Here is a 17,408-nt window from a genome sequence, read left to right on the forward strand (position 1 = left end):
TAACAAAATAAGCCTGTAACTCCAGCATACAACATTAGCGTGCGTCTCGCTTTTGGGTCTTGCTACTAGATCTCATCAGCATCACAGGCTATGTCCTCTCTGTCCAGACAGCGGGGAAAGGACCTTGTTGAGTGACGTCTCCACCCCTCTCATGCTCCCTCATCAATGTCACAATGTCACAAGCTTTCTCCATCGCCTGCTGAATGGATTTGCGTCGGCGGGGTTGGCAACCACCTCCATGGCAAAGAGAACTCAACAGCAATAGAGAGTATGGTGGAGGTGAAGCCCAACAACTTGAGCAGCCAGGTGCAAACTACCATTGTCACCACAACCCCAGACTGTTCTGATTCATCCTTCTAGTGATGGAGAATGAGTATGTTGTGCTCTGTGTTGAGGAAGGTGTTGTAGGGACCAAGAGTGGTGTGATGATGAACACCACCGTTCTGGCAAATGGCTGCACTGTGATCATGCTGCCATGCTGCTAGTAACTCTGACATTGGCACAGTGTCCTATGATGTTCTTTACAGTATTGTAGGACAGTTTGAAATAGGTGTCGATGCTGTGTGGATAGGCTCACTTAATGGATGTTGAATGGTGATGTCAATATGATGTGCTGTAGTAGTTGGTAACGTACAGTTGTGATCAAATTTATTCAACCCCCACTGAAATAAAGTGTTTTGGCCAGTTTGACATTGATTTTGATCATTTCAGTCATCTTATTTACAATTATATCAAAGAGGCACTTATAAATTAGACAAACATAACATAATATTTATGATGGAATAACCACAAATGTCTTTACTGTGCTCACATCATTATCAGTTTTATTCAACCCCCTAGTGACATTATTTTTTAGTACTTAGTACAACATCCTTTTCCAGTTATGACAGCTTTCAAGCGTGAAGCATAGCTTGACACAAGTGTCTTGCAGCGACCTATGGGTATCTTAGCCCATTCTTCATGGGCAAAAGCCTCCAGTTCAGTCACATTCTTAGGCTTGCGCACTGCAACTGCCTTCTTTAGGTCCCACCAGAGGTTCTCAATTGGATTTAAGTCTGGTGATTGCGATGGCCACTCTAGAATGTTCCAGCCTTTCATGTTCAACCATGCTCTAGTGGACTTGGATGTGTGCTTCGGATCATTGTCCTGTTGGAAGGTCCAACGTCTCCCAAGCCGCAGGTTTGTGACTGACTCCATCACATTTTCCTCCAAGATCTCCTGGTACTGAAGGGAATTCATGGTACCCTGCACACGTTGAAGCTTTCCTGTACCATTAGAAGCAAAACAGCCCCAAAGCATAATTGACCCCCCGCCATGCTTCACAGTAGGCAAGGTGTTCTTTTGTTCATAAGCCTGGTTCTTCCTTCTCCAAACATAGCGCTGGCCCAAACAGTTCTAATTTAGTTTCATCTGACCACAGTACACTGTTCCAAAACCTTTGTGGCTTGTCCACATGACTTTTGGCATACTGCAGTCGACTTTTCTTGTTCTTTGGAGTCAGCAAGGGGGTGCGTCTGGGCGTTCTGGCATGGAGGTCTTCATTATGCAGTGCGCGCCTTATTGTCTGAGCTGAAACTTCAGTGCCCACATCTGACAGGTCTTTTTTCAGTTCCTTAGCAGTCACGCAGGGATTTTTCTCCACATTACGCTTCAGGTAGCGCACAGCAGTCGCGGTCAGGATCTTCTTTCTGCCACGACCAGGTAACGTTTCCACTGTGCCCTTTAACTTGAACTTGCGAATGATAATTCCGATAGTGTCTCTTGGAATATTTAACAACTTCGCAATCTTTTTATATCCATTGCCATTCTTGTGAAGAGCAATAACCTCTTCTCTTGTCTTCTGGGACCATTCTCTTGCCTTCACCATGCTTGGAAACACACCAGTAGATGTCTAGAAGGAGCTGAGTATCACAGTCCTTTTAAATCTGCCTAATTGGTGCTTATCATGCTTGATTGCTGCTCGTTGACATCCACAGATGTTTTCAATACCTGATGGAAAACACTGGAATGAACCTCTGTTCTTAGGAGTGGTAGTCGTAAAGGGGTTGAATAATTGTGTCAATGAAGAAATCACAAAAAGGCCATTTAATACTTTATGACAAAAAAAATTGATGCTATCTTAGTTGCATTTAGTTCTTTAACAAGTCCTTGTAAGATTTCATTATGAACACAATTACAAATGTGCACTGAATTCCATAAAACCCTTCGCAGCATTGGGGGTTGAATAAATTTGATCACAACTGTATGCTATTGTTTGCATAGCACGTAGTGAATATGGCATCCTGTTGTGATGTCATCCTGTTGTGTTCTGTAAATGATGTCCTACCTACCCCCTCAAACCTCCATACTTGGGGAATGGTCAAGAGCCCCAGCTGCACGCTCTGCGGAAGGACCGCTAATCTTGAGCATGTCCTCTCCTCACGCCAATCTAGCCTAGCCTATGGCAAGTTCCGGTGGCGAAACGACCAGATCCTTGCGCAGTTAGCAGACGGGATCGAGCAAGCTAGGAAAAGGTCCAGACAGCTAACGAAAGGGCCTTGTTTTATAAATTTCGTCAGGGCAGGAGAAAGTGGAGCAGCAAGAGGGAGGAGCAAGGGGGCCCTGGCCACGACAAATGACTGGGAGATGTGGGCAGATCTGAAGAAGCAGCTCAAATTCCCAGAGAAGATAGCCCACACTAGCCTGAGACCAGACATTGTCCTGTGGTCTAAAGGTACCAAACAGGTGGTGCTTATCGAGCTGACTGTTCCCTGGGAGGAGAGGATGGAGGAGGCACACGAGCGTAAGCTGAGGAAATATCAAGCCCTCATCCTCGAGAGCCAGGAAAATGGATGGAAGACCTGGAACCTGCTGGTGGAGGTGGCATGCAGAGGCTTAGCAGGGCAGTCACTTTGGAGATCCCTTGGACTGTTGGGGATCGAAGGGCTGGCCAGGAAGCGGCTGGTAGCCAATACCATCAGACGAGCAGAGGAGGCATCACGCTGGATTTGGATGCAGCGGGAGGTGCGGTGGCAGAGCCGAAGGTCTGAGGGAACAAAGGGCTGAAGAGTTGGGTGGCATTCAGTGGGGGTGGATCCAGGACGCTGGATCTGCCGTTGAGCCCCTCTGAGGTGTCATGGGCTTAAATTAACAAAACACCAGTGAAGGGGTGCCCATTTGACAACCCGCTGAAGCCATGAAACTCCTATTCTAGTCGCAGAGACCTGATGGTGCCTTGAGGGAAGGAGACAGGAAGAGTGATGCCACCGGCCCACAGATGGTGCAGGACCGAGTACCTGTAAAGGTGGGCCAGTTGCGATACCCTTATAGTATTTTGCATATATGACAGCTTTTATTGTCATATATTCACAATGTGCCATGTATAGATTCATATACAGTACATATATACACACACATATATACTGTATATGAATCTATACATGGCACGTAGTGAATATGACAGCTTTTATTGTCATATGGACAATATTACTTCAAGCAATAATATGATTACAAAGCCACATAGTGGCATAACAAAATAACTAACAAACTTAACAACTTGACCCTAAATAAAATACAGGGCAAAAACAACTGGAAAGCTACTGAAACCTACATTGTTCACTCAGTGAGTAATCTCTGCAGCCTTTCTTTTTTTTCTCTCTCAGCTTTTCAGTGCCACCTTTACATTTCATAGTTTGTTTAGACCCTGGCTTAGACTGCTGCATCATTACGGAAATGCAGACTTTTTTTTCACGTTTCAGTAGTGTCAACCGTGTTGCGGAGGGATCACATGATGAGTTGGACCCTCAGCAGTGTCAGTGTGCAACTGGCATCTCTCTCTTGACTTGTCACTCGTGGGATACAAACAGGGAGATATAATTAATGTGGCATTAGTATGGACAAGGCTTTTCCAGTTCGTGACTACTTGTATTAATAAGTGACACAGCTGCTGTATGTTTTCGTAGTCCGGCCCGGATTTTCTGGGACAAGTTGGTTTTTTTTCTGATCTTCACTGCATACCGTCAGCCCGCATCAGCTGGCCCAGTCTGCGGCCGCGGTCCAACTCGTTCATGTGTTTACAGGCTCAGTCCGTGGCCGCACGCTGAGCAGGTTTGCCTGACTGGAACGGGGGAGAGGTAATAGGCATCGTTAAACAGCAGCGTGACAATGAGCCAGTGGCTGCAGTGCACGGCAATGGCTCCTCCACGGGCTGAGTTAAACCACCGGTGGCCAGCGGCCCACTAATCCATTGGCTCACCAGGGAAATTCCCGGTAGTAATGTATGCCAGTCCACCCCTGGTAGCAGTCTTCGGCCCCCAGCAAGGGGTAGTCTAGTATGATGTACATGATGTAGTATGTATAGAGGGTAAGTCTACTTATCAACATGATGTAGTATGCATAGAGGGTAAGTCTACTTATCAACATGACGTAGTATGTATAGAGGGTAAGTCTACTTATCAACATGATGTAGTATGCATAGAGTGTAAGTCTACTCTTATTTTCTCAGGATAGGTTATTCTCATTTTGAAATGTCTGGGTGATGCTACAGTGTAGCAGCACAAATTAGGTTGACCCTTTTCCTCCATAAACCTCAATGCATGGTCAACCACATGGTCACCAGAGTGGTTCCGATCTCATCCATTATGGCTGCTGGTCATCTTCCTCATTCTCGTCCTCTTCATCATCAGCATCTCTGTGCAGTATTGATGTGCAAACCAACATTGACAACTTGCGGCCTCTTTATAGGGACCAGGCTCTGATTTCTACAGATTTGTTAAAAGCAGCTGCTGTGAGGACTCTGGGTTTGGATAGTTGTAGGTGGGTGTAGCAGTTGTGTGGCAGTGTTTTCCAAAAGAAACACATGGTTTTCAGTTTTGAATATCTTGTCTTATGTAAAGAACTATGTTTAATGTTTTGCAAAAATTGTGTTTTAGAATGGCTAAATGAGTGTAAGGCAGAGAATGTGCTTACGGTTTAGTGTACCAGGTCAATAGATAGGCTACATGGGTTAGCGTTTTCCAAAATTGTGCTATAAGTACCATTTTTGGGGTACTTATAAAAAATGTAATAACAGCAGACCCTAACTGGTACATTTAAGCAGTTCAAAGTGTCAGCAGTGTGCATGTAGAGTCCCTGACTTCCTGGAGTAAATAATGAATCATGTGCTCCATTAATGAGGAAATGGGTGTTTCCCCATGCCACCTATTGGTAGACCTGGGTAAGAGCTGCGTAGGCTGTGTAACCCAAAAAATTAATGGACACACAACTGTGACATTCCCGTCTTAAAACACACACACGCACACACACACACACACACACACACACACGATTGTACAAAACACTCACAATCCTAACATCAACACTCGCACAAAAGCATAGACACACACGAATGCACACACACATACTCACACCAATACATGTGTATGTGTGTTTGTGTATGTGTGTGTGTCTGTATGTGTGTATGTTTTGGTGTGTATGTCAGTGCACACTGTTGTGTAGCTGATGATGAATCATTGATGCCCGGACATTAGTAGGGGGGAATCAAAACTTGAAGGCCATTTAAAATATTCATACAAACATGCTGTGGTTGACTTTTCATCAGGCAGTGTAACAGCCACCTTTTCCACCCAGCTCAGAGGTCCATTATAACTGCTGTCTGTCCAGCACAAACACAAAGATGGTTGAAGATTCATTACCGCAGCACTGGAACTGGAACACTCATGCAAGAAAATAGAATATGCTATTAAATATGATAAACATCATCTTCAATGACGACTAGAAATGTAAATGAGAATCTATATATTTGTATATTTATTAACATTTATTAATATATGTATTAAAAACAAACAATGAGGCCCTACTGCTGTCAGAAATTAGAACCTATAACTCCTGGACTTTAACCAACTGATGAATACTAAATAACCAATACTGCAATAACAAATACTATAATAACCAATAGTGAACTAACAAACACTAAAATAACAAATACTGCAATAACAAATACTATAATAATCAATAGCGAAATAACAAATACTAAAATAACCAATACTGCAATAACAAATATTATAATAACCAATACTGCAATGACAAATACTATAATAGTCAATACAGCAATAACAAATACAATAACAACCAAACCTGCAACAACAAATGCCACAATAACCAATACTGCAAAGTTATTTCTGAATAATTTGATCTGTTCTATATATTTCTACCAGGTCAAATATACATTCTCTCCTGTATCAAAGAACCAATGCTTTAACCATCCGGCATTATACCACAATAGCCTAGTAGCTGATAACAGTTTTGTTTGGTCAATCAAATTTTTTTCCAAAAATGTTAAAATTACAGTATATATGACGCATGAATCAGAGGGGTAAGGTTACATCTCATACTGAAATTTGCCCTCACAGCTTTCCACACACCCGGTGTACACAAATCATGAATTTTAAAATTAACATGCTCATCTTTATTCATAACCACACCTTTAAAAATACCCGTTTTGCATTTCCGCCTCACAGTTGCATATGATCATAAATGTGAGTTAGGGTCACTCACACAAGCTGCTGTTAACTCACACAGCTCTGCCCAGTCTCACTCTGCCCAGACTCACTTTCCTCTGTCTACTCTCATTTTCTCAGGATAGGTTATTCTCATTTTGAAATGTCTGGGTGATGCTACAGTGTAGCAGCACAAATTAGGTTGACCCTTTCCCTCCATAAACCTCAATGCATGGTCAACCACATGGTCACCAGAGTGGTTCCGATCTGCTGTTAACTCACACAGCTTTGCCCAGTCTCACTTTCCTCTGTCTTGTTTGTGCTCTGTCTCATTAAATGGATGCTGTTACTGAAGCGATGACACTGAAATGAGGGAAGTCAGGATGTACCAGGAGGGCTGCGGAGTTGAGCTAACACACGTAACACATGTAACACAGATAGCACACCTAATACAGCTAACACACGTAACACATGTAACAGATAGCACACCTAATACAGCTAACACACGTAACACGGATAACACACATAACACGGCTAACACATGTAACACAGATAGCACACCTAATACAGCTAACACACATAACACATGTAACAGATAGCACACCTAATACAGCTAACACCCGTAACACGGATAACACACATAACACGGCTAACACATGTAACACAGATAGCACACCTAATACAGCTAACACACGCAACACAGCTAACACACTTAACACACTAGAGGTGTCTTCAACTAAGGATTTTCATAGTCGAATCTGATTCGTCAGATATTCCCTTTAGTCAAATTGGGTTTTTTTTTATTTATCTAGAGCACCTTAAAGGGGTTCCCGTTCTCATTCAGGACTTTTTTCCACTTCAAAGTAAAAACCTAAAACACTCAGATAAATGAATAAACATAGTAGGTTGGCTTTATTAAGCTTTTATTTATTTACTTACTTATTTATTTATTTTTGAAACGTTAGAGAACATTAACAAACGGCTGAACTGTTTTTTTTTTCGCCTTACTAGGGATGGGGAGATTCACTGAATCGGCACACATGTCTGCGATTCGACTGCACCGGTAGATTCAACGTGCATCGGGTTTAATTTGCGGGCGAATTTACGGTGCATCGACTCTATGCACCATCGTGTCCTCAGGTACTGACGCAAACACGCAGACGTACACAACAAAGATGGAGGGAAACGAGAGCATTAGCAACGACAAATACATTTAATGCACCAAAAAAGACACACAAATCAAACGTGTGGCAATATTTCGGGTTTTTTAAGCGAGGTGGTGAACTTGACAAGACGCACGCAATCTGCAAACAATGCCGTGGGGCTATCAAATACGTTAGTAGCACAACGAACCTGGCGACACACACGAAAAGACGGCGTGGTGTGGACATCTCTGCGGCCGCTACCCCCTCGTAAGTCTAGCAGACAGTAGTGTTGCAGATCATAATTTTCACTATGTTAATGCAGTACTTTTAAAAACTGTTCATCTTATGTTTTAAACGTTTTGTATAAATATAGATGGAGAAAATAACTGAACAATTCACTTGAATAAATTAATGCTCTGTCTGAATATACTGAATTATGCATTTTTTTTTATATAATTATGTAGGCCTTGGTTTTGCTCCATTGAAAACAACCAGGGGTGAGTTTCCCGAAACGTTCTTAGCGCTAAGTACTTCTTAACCTCAAACGTTTCATACGAGGTTACGAAGCGCTACGAACGTTTCTGGAAACCCACCCCAGATGCATACATCCCTTAAATTGTTAGAGAGTAAAGTAGAACTATTGAGTTAAGAAAACTGATGGGTTAGACCAATACATCCTCAAACCTCAACTAACTGTATCGAATGATCATTTATCAAACCGAATCCTCATGTAATAAGTCATATCATTATCAAATCATTTTGAATCGCATCATATCGTGAACAGGAGTGACTTGTATCGCATCTTATCGACAAGGGGTTTCAGAGTATCGCAGTTATATCGTTTCGGTGACAGTGTATCGAGATGTGTATCAAATCTACCTTATTGGTGAAGATATACATCCTTACGCCTTACGCATTTTAAATGGTATGTCATGTTGGTTGTTGTCATGTGAAATGAAAGACGTTGATGACAACTTGCACTTTACTTTGTTTGATTCATCTTTATCTTTTTCAGAATACTCCCACACTTTTGAAGTTTTTTAGTAGCCATTATAATCTCGGCAGATGCTGACTATCCTGTAGCTTGTTCAGCTCCGCTCATTTGGACTGTGCAACTGCAGGGTGTGATGTATTAATGTGTAGTAAGGAAGATGCCTATTGTTAATGCGCACACATCATTTAAAAATATTTATTAACAGAAATTAGGATGATTTTATTTGACAAAAGGCTATATATAATGAAAACAAAGACATTTCATGTAACAACTAATGCTTAGCAGCATCCTTGGGCACCCCAATGCAGTTAGAATGGTATGTTCGACTATGACATTCATAGTCGTCTAGGGGTATAGTCGACTATAGTCAAATCAGCGACTATTGCAGGTCACCCCTACATGTAACACAGAGACCACACCTAAATACAGCAAACTCACGTAACACGGCTAACACACGTAACACAAATAGCACACCTAATACAGCAAACACACGTAACACAGCTAATACACGTAACACATGTAATGCAGATAGCACACCTAACACAGCTAACACACATAACATGGCAAACACATGTAACACAGATAGCACACCTAACACAGCTAACACACATAACATGGCTAACACACGTAACATATGTAACACAGTTAGCACACCTAACACAGCTAACACACGCAAGACGGCTAACACACGTAACAGATAGCACAGCTAACACACATTTCATGTAACATACCTATCACATGTAGCATGTAACACACCTAACACACTAAACACAGCTAGCTCACCTAACACTGGTAACACACATAGCACAGACAACACTATTGCCAGGGCTCTCAAGTCTCACGCATTGAGCGTGTGACACACGCATTTGACCGTCTTCACATGCTCACACGCCACACTTCCGATTTCACACGGCGAGAAAAAAAAATCTAGTTCATTTACCTCCGATCCATATCTATGTCGCCAGCAGTGACTTAATGAACCTATGGCAAATCTCATTGCACTAATTGGTACCCAGTTCAGTCACTATCAAGGGAAACAAACAGCCCATAATGAGCAGGAGTGCAAAACTGCTAAAGAGCTAAAGTTTCTCAGAAGAAACCTTGAAAGGATCCAAGACTCACAAAGGGAATGCAAGCCTGAGACCAGAGGGAGAGATGAGCAGAAACACTGATCCACACCGTTTAGGTCTTAAATATAAATGACAGAGTGGGTTGGACTTCAGGCTTCATGAATGTAATCTGAATGTGATTTTCACATTCACTCCGAGCTGCTCAGATCGAAACACTGAGGTAACTGAACGGTAATCCATAACCTCATTATTCACAGTCTGAAATGAAAGTTTTATAAGGATGTTAAAAAACATCTCAAGTGAGACCAATATTGCAAACCAGGAAAACCATGACAGTACACGGTACCTCAGTGGCGATTTGGACCTGCAGAAGTGTAAACCCAATAACGTTCTGCCCCCTTCAGGAGCATCTGGGACATTTTTATAAGAACAGACATCTCACAGGTGACCATCAACACATGCTGACAGCAGTATAAATAAGAATCTGAAGTTCAGTTGTGTTTCAAGGAGCTGTAAATAACTTTGTATGAATCAAAACAATGAGAGTGAGACAACTGACAAAGCTTTGTGGTGAAGGACAGTGACTCAGCGTTTCAGCATCTCCCCATTACGGCATCTACATGGCGATCCCAGCGATCCCATAACAGCTGCACATCAGCCATGTGTATGTGCAAAAACAAAGAAAGACAGAGACAGACAGCGGAAGGATATGTGATATTTTATACCTCCTGGTATTGACCACAAACACTCATAAGCAGACACACACGTGCTGTCACCCCATAAGCTCAGTACCATATGATTATGGTATAATAACACATGTATTATCCCACAATGTGAACATATTACAACATTCTAGTGCCTTCTGTCTTTCCATCTGCAACTAGAAAATCTTTGTAGTATAGATCTAAGGATAATGTCAGCTGTTCAGTCTAAATCTCACTATGTGTAATAATGGTGTTGTAATAACAGTCTCCTCTGTTGCAGCATGGTGTTGTTAATATCAACTTCTCCAGTGTTATGGTATGTCACTTCCTTTCAGTTGATGGTCAGCTAGCCACCACAACAGCGACTGTGGGTAATTACTGTGTGGCGAGAGATGTCAGCTCGTGTTCTGTGCCGGAACCAGAGCAGACGAGCTTCACAGGAACCTGCCACAACGATTTTGACATGACCCTGTGGTCCGGGAGGCTGAACGAAGGGTGACACGATGACTCTGCTTGTTTCTGGTATAACTGTTTGCATCAATATTTGAGTGGTATAATATATAATATAACGAGTAACAAAAGGTAGCAGAATAATGAGACCATCTCTCCAGTGAAGAACTAGAAATCAGAAGTTAGTTTTGTCCTACTACTAAGTCCTATTCCTCTCTCTTAGTATAGCACTGCCTCTCAGGATAGCACTGCCTATCATTGTACCAGACCATCTCCAGCTTTATCACTTCCAAACACAGGACACTGTTCACTTTTTTGACCCTGGTACTAATATATTAAAGCATGCCGTAACTCAAAGGCCAAACAGTACACATTCAAACCTTTGACCAGAGAAAATATATGTCCCCACAACTGTGCTGATGTGAACACCACAGTGGCTACAGCTAGCACAGAGAAGCACTAGCTGCAGGGGCGCAGATGGCACTGGGGACGGGGGGGACATGTCCCCTCCAGATTTATATTTACCCCATCCGAAATTTAGCATCTACAAGCATAAATGTTGGGGTTTTATATATATATTGTACAGCTTGGTCCCCCTCACTTCAGAATTTCCATCTGCGCCCCTGACTAGCTGCACAAAGAAGCGTGAGGCTCACCCTTAAGTCTCGTTCCACATCACCACTACACAGCGTGTTTAGTGAGACCTTGAATGACTTCCACACAGGGTTTAGATTATTCATGATGGTCTGCAAAGTATAAAAAGAGGAAGATTTATTGTTTATTGCAAGACTGAAACACAATCAAAGGGAGATATTGTCTGTGCACGTGTGGCTTATGTTTGTAAAACACACCTCAGTTCTGTGGACCAGTGATAAAGTGCCATCATCATTAACCCGGAAGATTTCCAGAAATGGGTCTGATTTGCTAAAAAAATCCTGGAAAAGATAGAGAATGTTGAAATTGGAAATATAAACTAGGTGGTGGTGGTGGTTGCAGATCACCCACAATATAATCCAATACAAGCCAGCCACTTATTCTGAATGAAGGCAGCAGGTCCTGTACACAATGCTGTGAGATTCGTTTGGGTGAATGAACTCTGCGTTGGTGCATCGTAGTTCTTAATGATGCATGTATTCCACAAGATGACTGTGATGCTTCAACACTACGTGTCCTTTTGTGAAGCTGATGTGGCTGATGTGATGAGGCTCACGCTCGTGTTCACGTTCACATTCACGTTCATGTTCATGATCACGTTGAGGTTCACGTGAACCCTAAACATGTACCTTGTCATCCAGCTTCTTCGCGCTGAATGCGAGCTCCACGTAGTCGTCATTTCCTGACAGTTCCTCTGCTGTGACCTGTGATGTAGAGTAGAACCAGACTGGTAATGCAGTCTTCATGCAGTGTGTGTGTGTGTGTGTAAGTATATATGTGTGTATATAGTGTGTATATATATATATATATGTGTGTGATTTTGTGTGTGTAAGTATACATGTATGTGTGTATGTGTGTGTGTGTGTGTGTGTGTGTGTGTGTGAGATCATTTACTTGGTTCTTACCGTTATAGAAGATTTCCCTGCTGTGTTGCCTTGTTTCAGTAAAGCTTTAGAGAGTTTTCTCTGAGACACAATCTGTGCAAATGAAGGAACAGAACCTAAATACCAAACCCATCAAACCATCAAACCATAAAAACCAGACTGACTAGGAGACTAGAACGGTCTAAGGTACAAATGCTGTCGCCCATGACAACCGTGATGGCTGAAGTTCTCAGTCTTGTATCAATGCTGGCATGCACATGCTTGTCCCAACAACAAGGTTACCTAGGTAACACACACCCCTCCTCTCCTCCACACACCCATCCACTCGTAACTTCATCCTTCTCTCTGAGTTACACATCTGTCACTCTCACTATCTCACTTGAACATTCTTACATTATCTCTCCCTCTCTATATCTCCCTCTATCTCTACATTTCACCTTCTCTCTATCTCTCACCCTCTCCCTCTTCCTCTCTCTCTCTCTCTCTCTCTCCCTCTCTGTAGCTAGTGTGCACACTTGCCTGTCCTAGTGTACACTCCATGGCCCCCAGGAAGTCGGCCTCTTTGAGACCGTTGTGGTTGTTGCTGATGTCATGAAGCTCGAAGCGCAGGCGCTGGACCTCCTCAAAGTAGTAGTCCACCGTGAAGACCTTGGAGAAGACCGGGCCGGTGCTGCTGCGAATCACCTCTGTACGATCCACCTGAGGAGCACAGGGAATAGCCAATCAGAGTGCTGCTGACAACTGAAGTGAAACGACACAGAAGAAACTATAAGAAGGTCAAACGTGTGAGTTACACATTAGTAAAAATGCAAACAACTGTGTGGCACAAACATAACGGGTACACACACGTGAGGGGCACACACACACGTGAGGGGCACGCACACACACGCGCACGTGAGGGGCACGCACACACACGCGCGCGTGAGGGGCACGCACACACACACGCGCGCGTGAGGGGCACGCACACACACGTGCGTGAGGGGCACGCACACACACGTATGTGAGGGGCACACACATTTGTGAGGGCCGCACACAATCGTGAGGGAAACAGACAAGACAGGCACACACACGTGAGGGGCATTTGAGGTGCAAAACATTCCAGGTTTTCTTGCTGTTCTATCCCCTTAATCTGAACTAACACTAACTCTTAGGGGTAACCCTTAATCTGAACTAACACAAACTCTTAGGGGTAACCCTTAATCTGAACTAACACTAACTCTTAGGGGTAACCCTTAATCTGAACTAACACAAACTCTTAGGGGTAACCCTTAATCTGAACTAACACAAACTCTTAGGGGTAACCCTTAATCTGAATTAACACTAACTCTTAGGGTTAACCCTTTTTAAGCTTACAGGTATCTCACAGATTTTTGGAAATGAAATAAACAACAGCCTCAGTGAAATAAAAGCTAAGATCAGGTGATCATGAGGACCAACATGTGTTGTAAAAAGCGCTATATAAATAAATTTGACTTTGATTTTGACCACACCAGTGCTCATGAGGACCACACCAGTAGATCATGAGGACCACACCAGTAGATCATGAGGTTGTTACTTTTTTGACTGAAAAAGTTTAAACAAGTGCACAATACCCTTCATTTCACTTTGTGGAGCTTCTATTTGAAAAGTGGGACTTCAGTCACAAACTGGGCTCTCCAACCACTTCAGAACTCATTTATCAGAGGCTCAAAACTCTTAAGAATAGATGAATGATCTTAACTCTGTCTCTGTTTACAAATATACCTGAGATGCATGAGGGTTGGGGTTATGTTTAGATATTAGTATTAGGCTTAGAGTTACAGTTAGGGTTAGGTTTGGCCCCTATGGTTAGGATTAGGTTTAGAGTTACAGTTTGGTTTACAGTTTAGGGTTAGGATTAACCCCTAGGGTTAATCTTAAAGTTAGCCTCTAGGGTTTGGGTTTGCCCATAGGGTTAGTCTTAAGGTTACCCCCTAGGGTTACGGTTAGTGCCTAGGGTTAGGGTTAAATTTACCCCCTAGGGTTAGTCTTAAGGTTAGCCTCTAGCTCCTAGGGTTAGGGTTTAGGTTACCCCCTAGGGTTAGGGTTAGCTCCTAGGGTTAGGGTTAAGGTTAGCCTCTAGGGTTACGTTAGTGCCTAGGGTTAGGGTTGGGGTTAGGGTTAAATTTACCCATAGGGTTAGTCTTAAGATTAGCCTTTAGGGTTAGGGTTATTCGGTAGAGTTAGGGTTAGCCTTTAGGTTTAAGGTTACCCCCTAGGGTTAGGGTTAGTTCCTGTGGTTAGGGTTAGCCCTTAGGGTTAGACCTGTGTGTCCCCACCAGTCATGGATGTTCCCACTGACTGTTCTATGAATGTTCTGACAAATCACAAGCAGACATACAGGCTGAATAGCTGCATTCAGATCAAGCTTAGCTAAAACTAAATTCTCCATCACTGAATCCCTTACATTTTAGAAATATCCACATCAGGATTATGGTAATCTGGTGTCACTGGCACATTCAGGCTGCCATAAAGATGGATTTCCATTTGCAAGGTTTTAATTTACCTAGACTGAGAGTTCGACTTCTAGGTTTAAATCACAGCTCTTCTTGTTAGTGGTAGTCAGTCTATAGAAGTCTAAACCTAACTCCATTCCTAACACCAACACCAAACCCTAACCCAAAACTAACCCTAACCCTAGAGAGCAGTCACAGTCTGAGAACCCCACACTTTAGGGCTGTTTGTGTGTGTGTTTGTGTGACCATGGCCTGACCAATGTGTTCTTTTTATGTGTATGCACGTGTGCATGTGGACGTGTGTGTATGTGTACATGTTTGTGTACGCGTACACGTGTGTGTGTGTGTGTGTGTGTGTGTGTGTGTGTGTGTGTGTGTGTGTGTGTGTGACATGACACATACCTCAAACCACTGTCCATGTGACTGCATCTTAAGGACTACGCAGGGGTCTGGCTTGGACAAGGCGTCTCTGTCCGAGATGCCTTTGCAGGCCACACGGAGCTCCACTTTGGTTAAGCAGGGGCTGTTGAACAGGCCCAGCGTATTGGCCGCCGACTCGTATATGTTAGTCATGTCAGCTGAATTCAGACTGAGGAGGGACACACGTAAAACACAGCAGCTTACCAAACAGTCACATGACAGGATATAAATAACGTGACGACAAATATCGGAATCCAGAGGAAGACGTACTATTCGTACTGAAACGCACATGCCTAAAAATACTCAACTAAATCAAAGAAGGCTCAAACTGACAATTACTAGGTTACAGGATGTAGTGATGTGATCTCCTCTGTGACTGAAACACGCGTGTGCTGGACGCTGCTCCTCTAGACGGTAATACTGCACATGCAGCACGAGCGCACAGGTCCCCGTGGAAGCCCTTCTCGCAAAGACCAGACCTGAATACAACAGCCAATATGTAGCTTCCTCGCATCAATTATGCATGCAGGCCTCACGTACAACAGAGGAAAGGTTAGAATTGTTATTATTTTTAAATTAAGGTTCATAACAGTTTGCTATCGAAGCAGGGGTTTGCCCTTTTAAAGTAGTTTTAGACGTCTCGCCCGGCCCGTAATTACACGCACCTGGTGCTCGCTCGCTCGCTCGCTTTGCTCACTCAGACTAATCGGTGTGATTGGCGAGATCAGAGGAGACTTGGCCTAGGTGTTCAAATATTCAGGACGATACTCAGATGAACGCCTCATAACCGAATTTGAAAGATTACGGGACACACCGTTGCAGTGCGATGCGGTGCGATGAACGGATAGTCTGGCACAAAGCCAACTTCACTCTACAGCAGTACACTTCATCTGAGAGGGATGAAGCCGAGCTGCTGTTACCTTAGTTGCTATAAAACTCAAAAGGTTATCTCAAAGGTGAACCGTGACTGAAATTCGCAGTACCTTACTTTACGCGTTTAGCTTACAAAGCTATCCGATTACAAGTGAAAAAAAATATTAATGTCAGCCCTATAATCTATACGGATAAGGACACAATGCGAATCTCATAAGAAAGCAAAGAGCAACACGGACACGAGAAAGCTGATCAGAAGTTGCCTAGGTAGCAATAGTTTGGTTATGCTTTTTTCTTCAACGCCTGTTTGTATGTGCTAACTGTCTCTGATGTTTTTGGTTACACTTTTTGACACAGAGACATTTAGAATGGCACAAACTGCTGTTTCACACAACTGCAAACCCTATCACATATGATTTAGTGACGTGTCTACAACACGTTAATCCACATTAAGATGCTTCATCAATGCCACACTCCCAGAACGGAAAATATCTTATTTTTGACAAAACTCAATTTAACCTCATAGTAATTCTGTTTTTGTTGTCGTACTGCAAAGGGACTCAAACGTACCTACTGAAATGTATAGAAATAATCCCAAACGATCCCAGGAAAGTTCTTCAGTGCCGAGTTCGCGTTGAGAAAGATTTGCGCATTAGATTCATGTTCCAGCAAAAACCATCCCTTCCTCACTCCCCGTCCCCGATACAAGCTACGATGCAGACGGTAGGAACTGATCCATGAGAATCCCCGATATGTGGTAGTCCGGGTAGCAGTTTCTCCTCTCAAGAAAAGATGGAAATGCGTCCGCACAGCAGTTATCTTGACTTTTTAATCCTCTATAAATATGAGCGGTTCGTCAAGTTTGCTGCGACTGAACAATATTGCCCTCTGGTGGATTTGAAGATGTATCACAGGTAGCGAGAGGATTGACAGGTAGCGAGAGGATTGTTAAAATTGGCACATCAGCATTAGTAGTGAAGATACAAATGTACCTTCTGCTGTTTTCAGTCTGTTGGTATTTATTGGTGTGTAATGTGCGTTGTTATCAATCTGTTGGTATTTATTGGTGTGTAATGTGCGTTGTTATTAGTCTGTTGGTATTTATTGGTGTGTAATATACCGGGGTGTTACATGCGGTGTTTCAGCCTGTTCGTATTGTTGTTACGTGTTCATTGTGTGTTTGATTCCTTATCAGCAAAGCTTAACATATTTTATGAGTATATATTTTATCTGAAGTTATTTTCTACAACTCTCACAGTAAATA

At 42.9% G+C, this 17,408-nt stretch overlaps 1 protein-coding gene across 5 annotated transcripts in view; it reads right to left on the reverse strand.

Annotated features, from left to right (window-relative positions):
- Positions 1-17,003, reverse strand: part of cpne4b (copine IVb) — a 36,972-nt gene extending 19,969 nt beyond the window's left edge. For 2 of the 5 annotated variants that reach the window (XM_077009507.1, XM_077009502.1), the window contains exons 1-7: positions 16,715-17,002; positions 15,254-15,440; positions 12,897-13,076; positions 12,399-12,470; positions 12,123-12,197; positions 11,691-11,774; positions 11,496-11,585 (exon numbers count right to left, since the gene is read on the reverse strand). In XM_077009507.1, the coding sequence (XP_076865622.1) occupies positions 11,496-11,585; positions 11,691-11,774; positions 12,123-12,197; positions 12,399-12,470; positions 12,897-13,076; positions 15,254-15,424 (672 nt within the window). In that variant the 5' untranslated portion in view covers positions 15,425-15,440; positions 16,715-17,002. Of the gene's footprint in view, positions 1-11,495; positions 11,586-11,690; positions 11,775-12,122; positions 12,198-12,398; positions 12,471-12,896; positions 13,077-15,253; positions 15,441-15,579; positions 15,860-15,936; positions 16,050-16,714 lie in introns of those variants that run through there. The other 3 variants (XM_077009503.1, XM_077009506.1, XM_077009505.1) reach the window with 3 other exon arrangements.
- Between the last annotated feature and the right edge of the window lie 405 nt (positions 17,004-17,408).

The sequence above is a fragment of the Brachyhypopomus gauderio genome, chromosome 6 (assembly GCF_052324685.1).
Source record: "Brachyhypopomus gauderio isolate BG-103 chromosome 6, BGAUD_0.2, whole genome shotgun sequence".
Classification (NCBI taxonomy): Eukaryota; Metazoa; Chordata; class Actinopteri; order Gymnotiformes; family Hypopomidae; genus Brachyhypopomus; species Brachyhypopomus gauderio.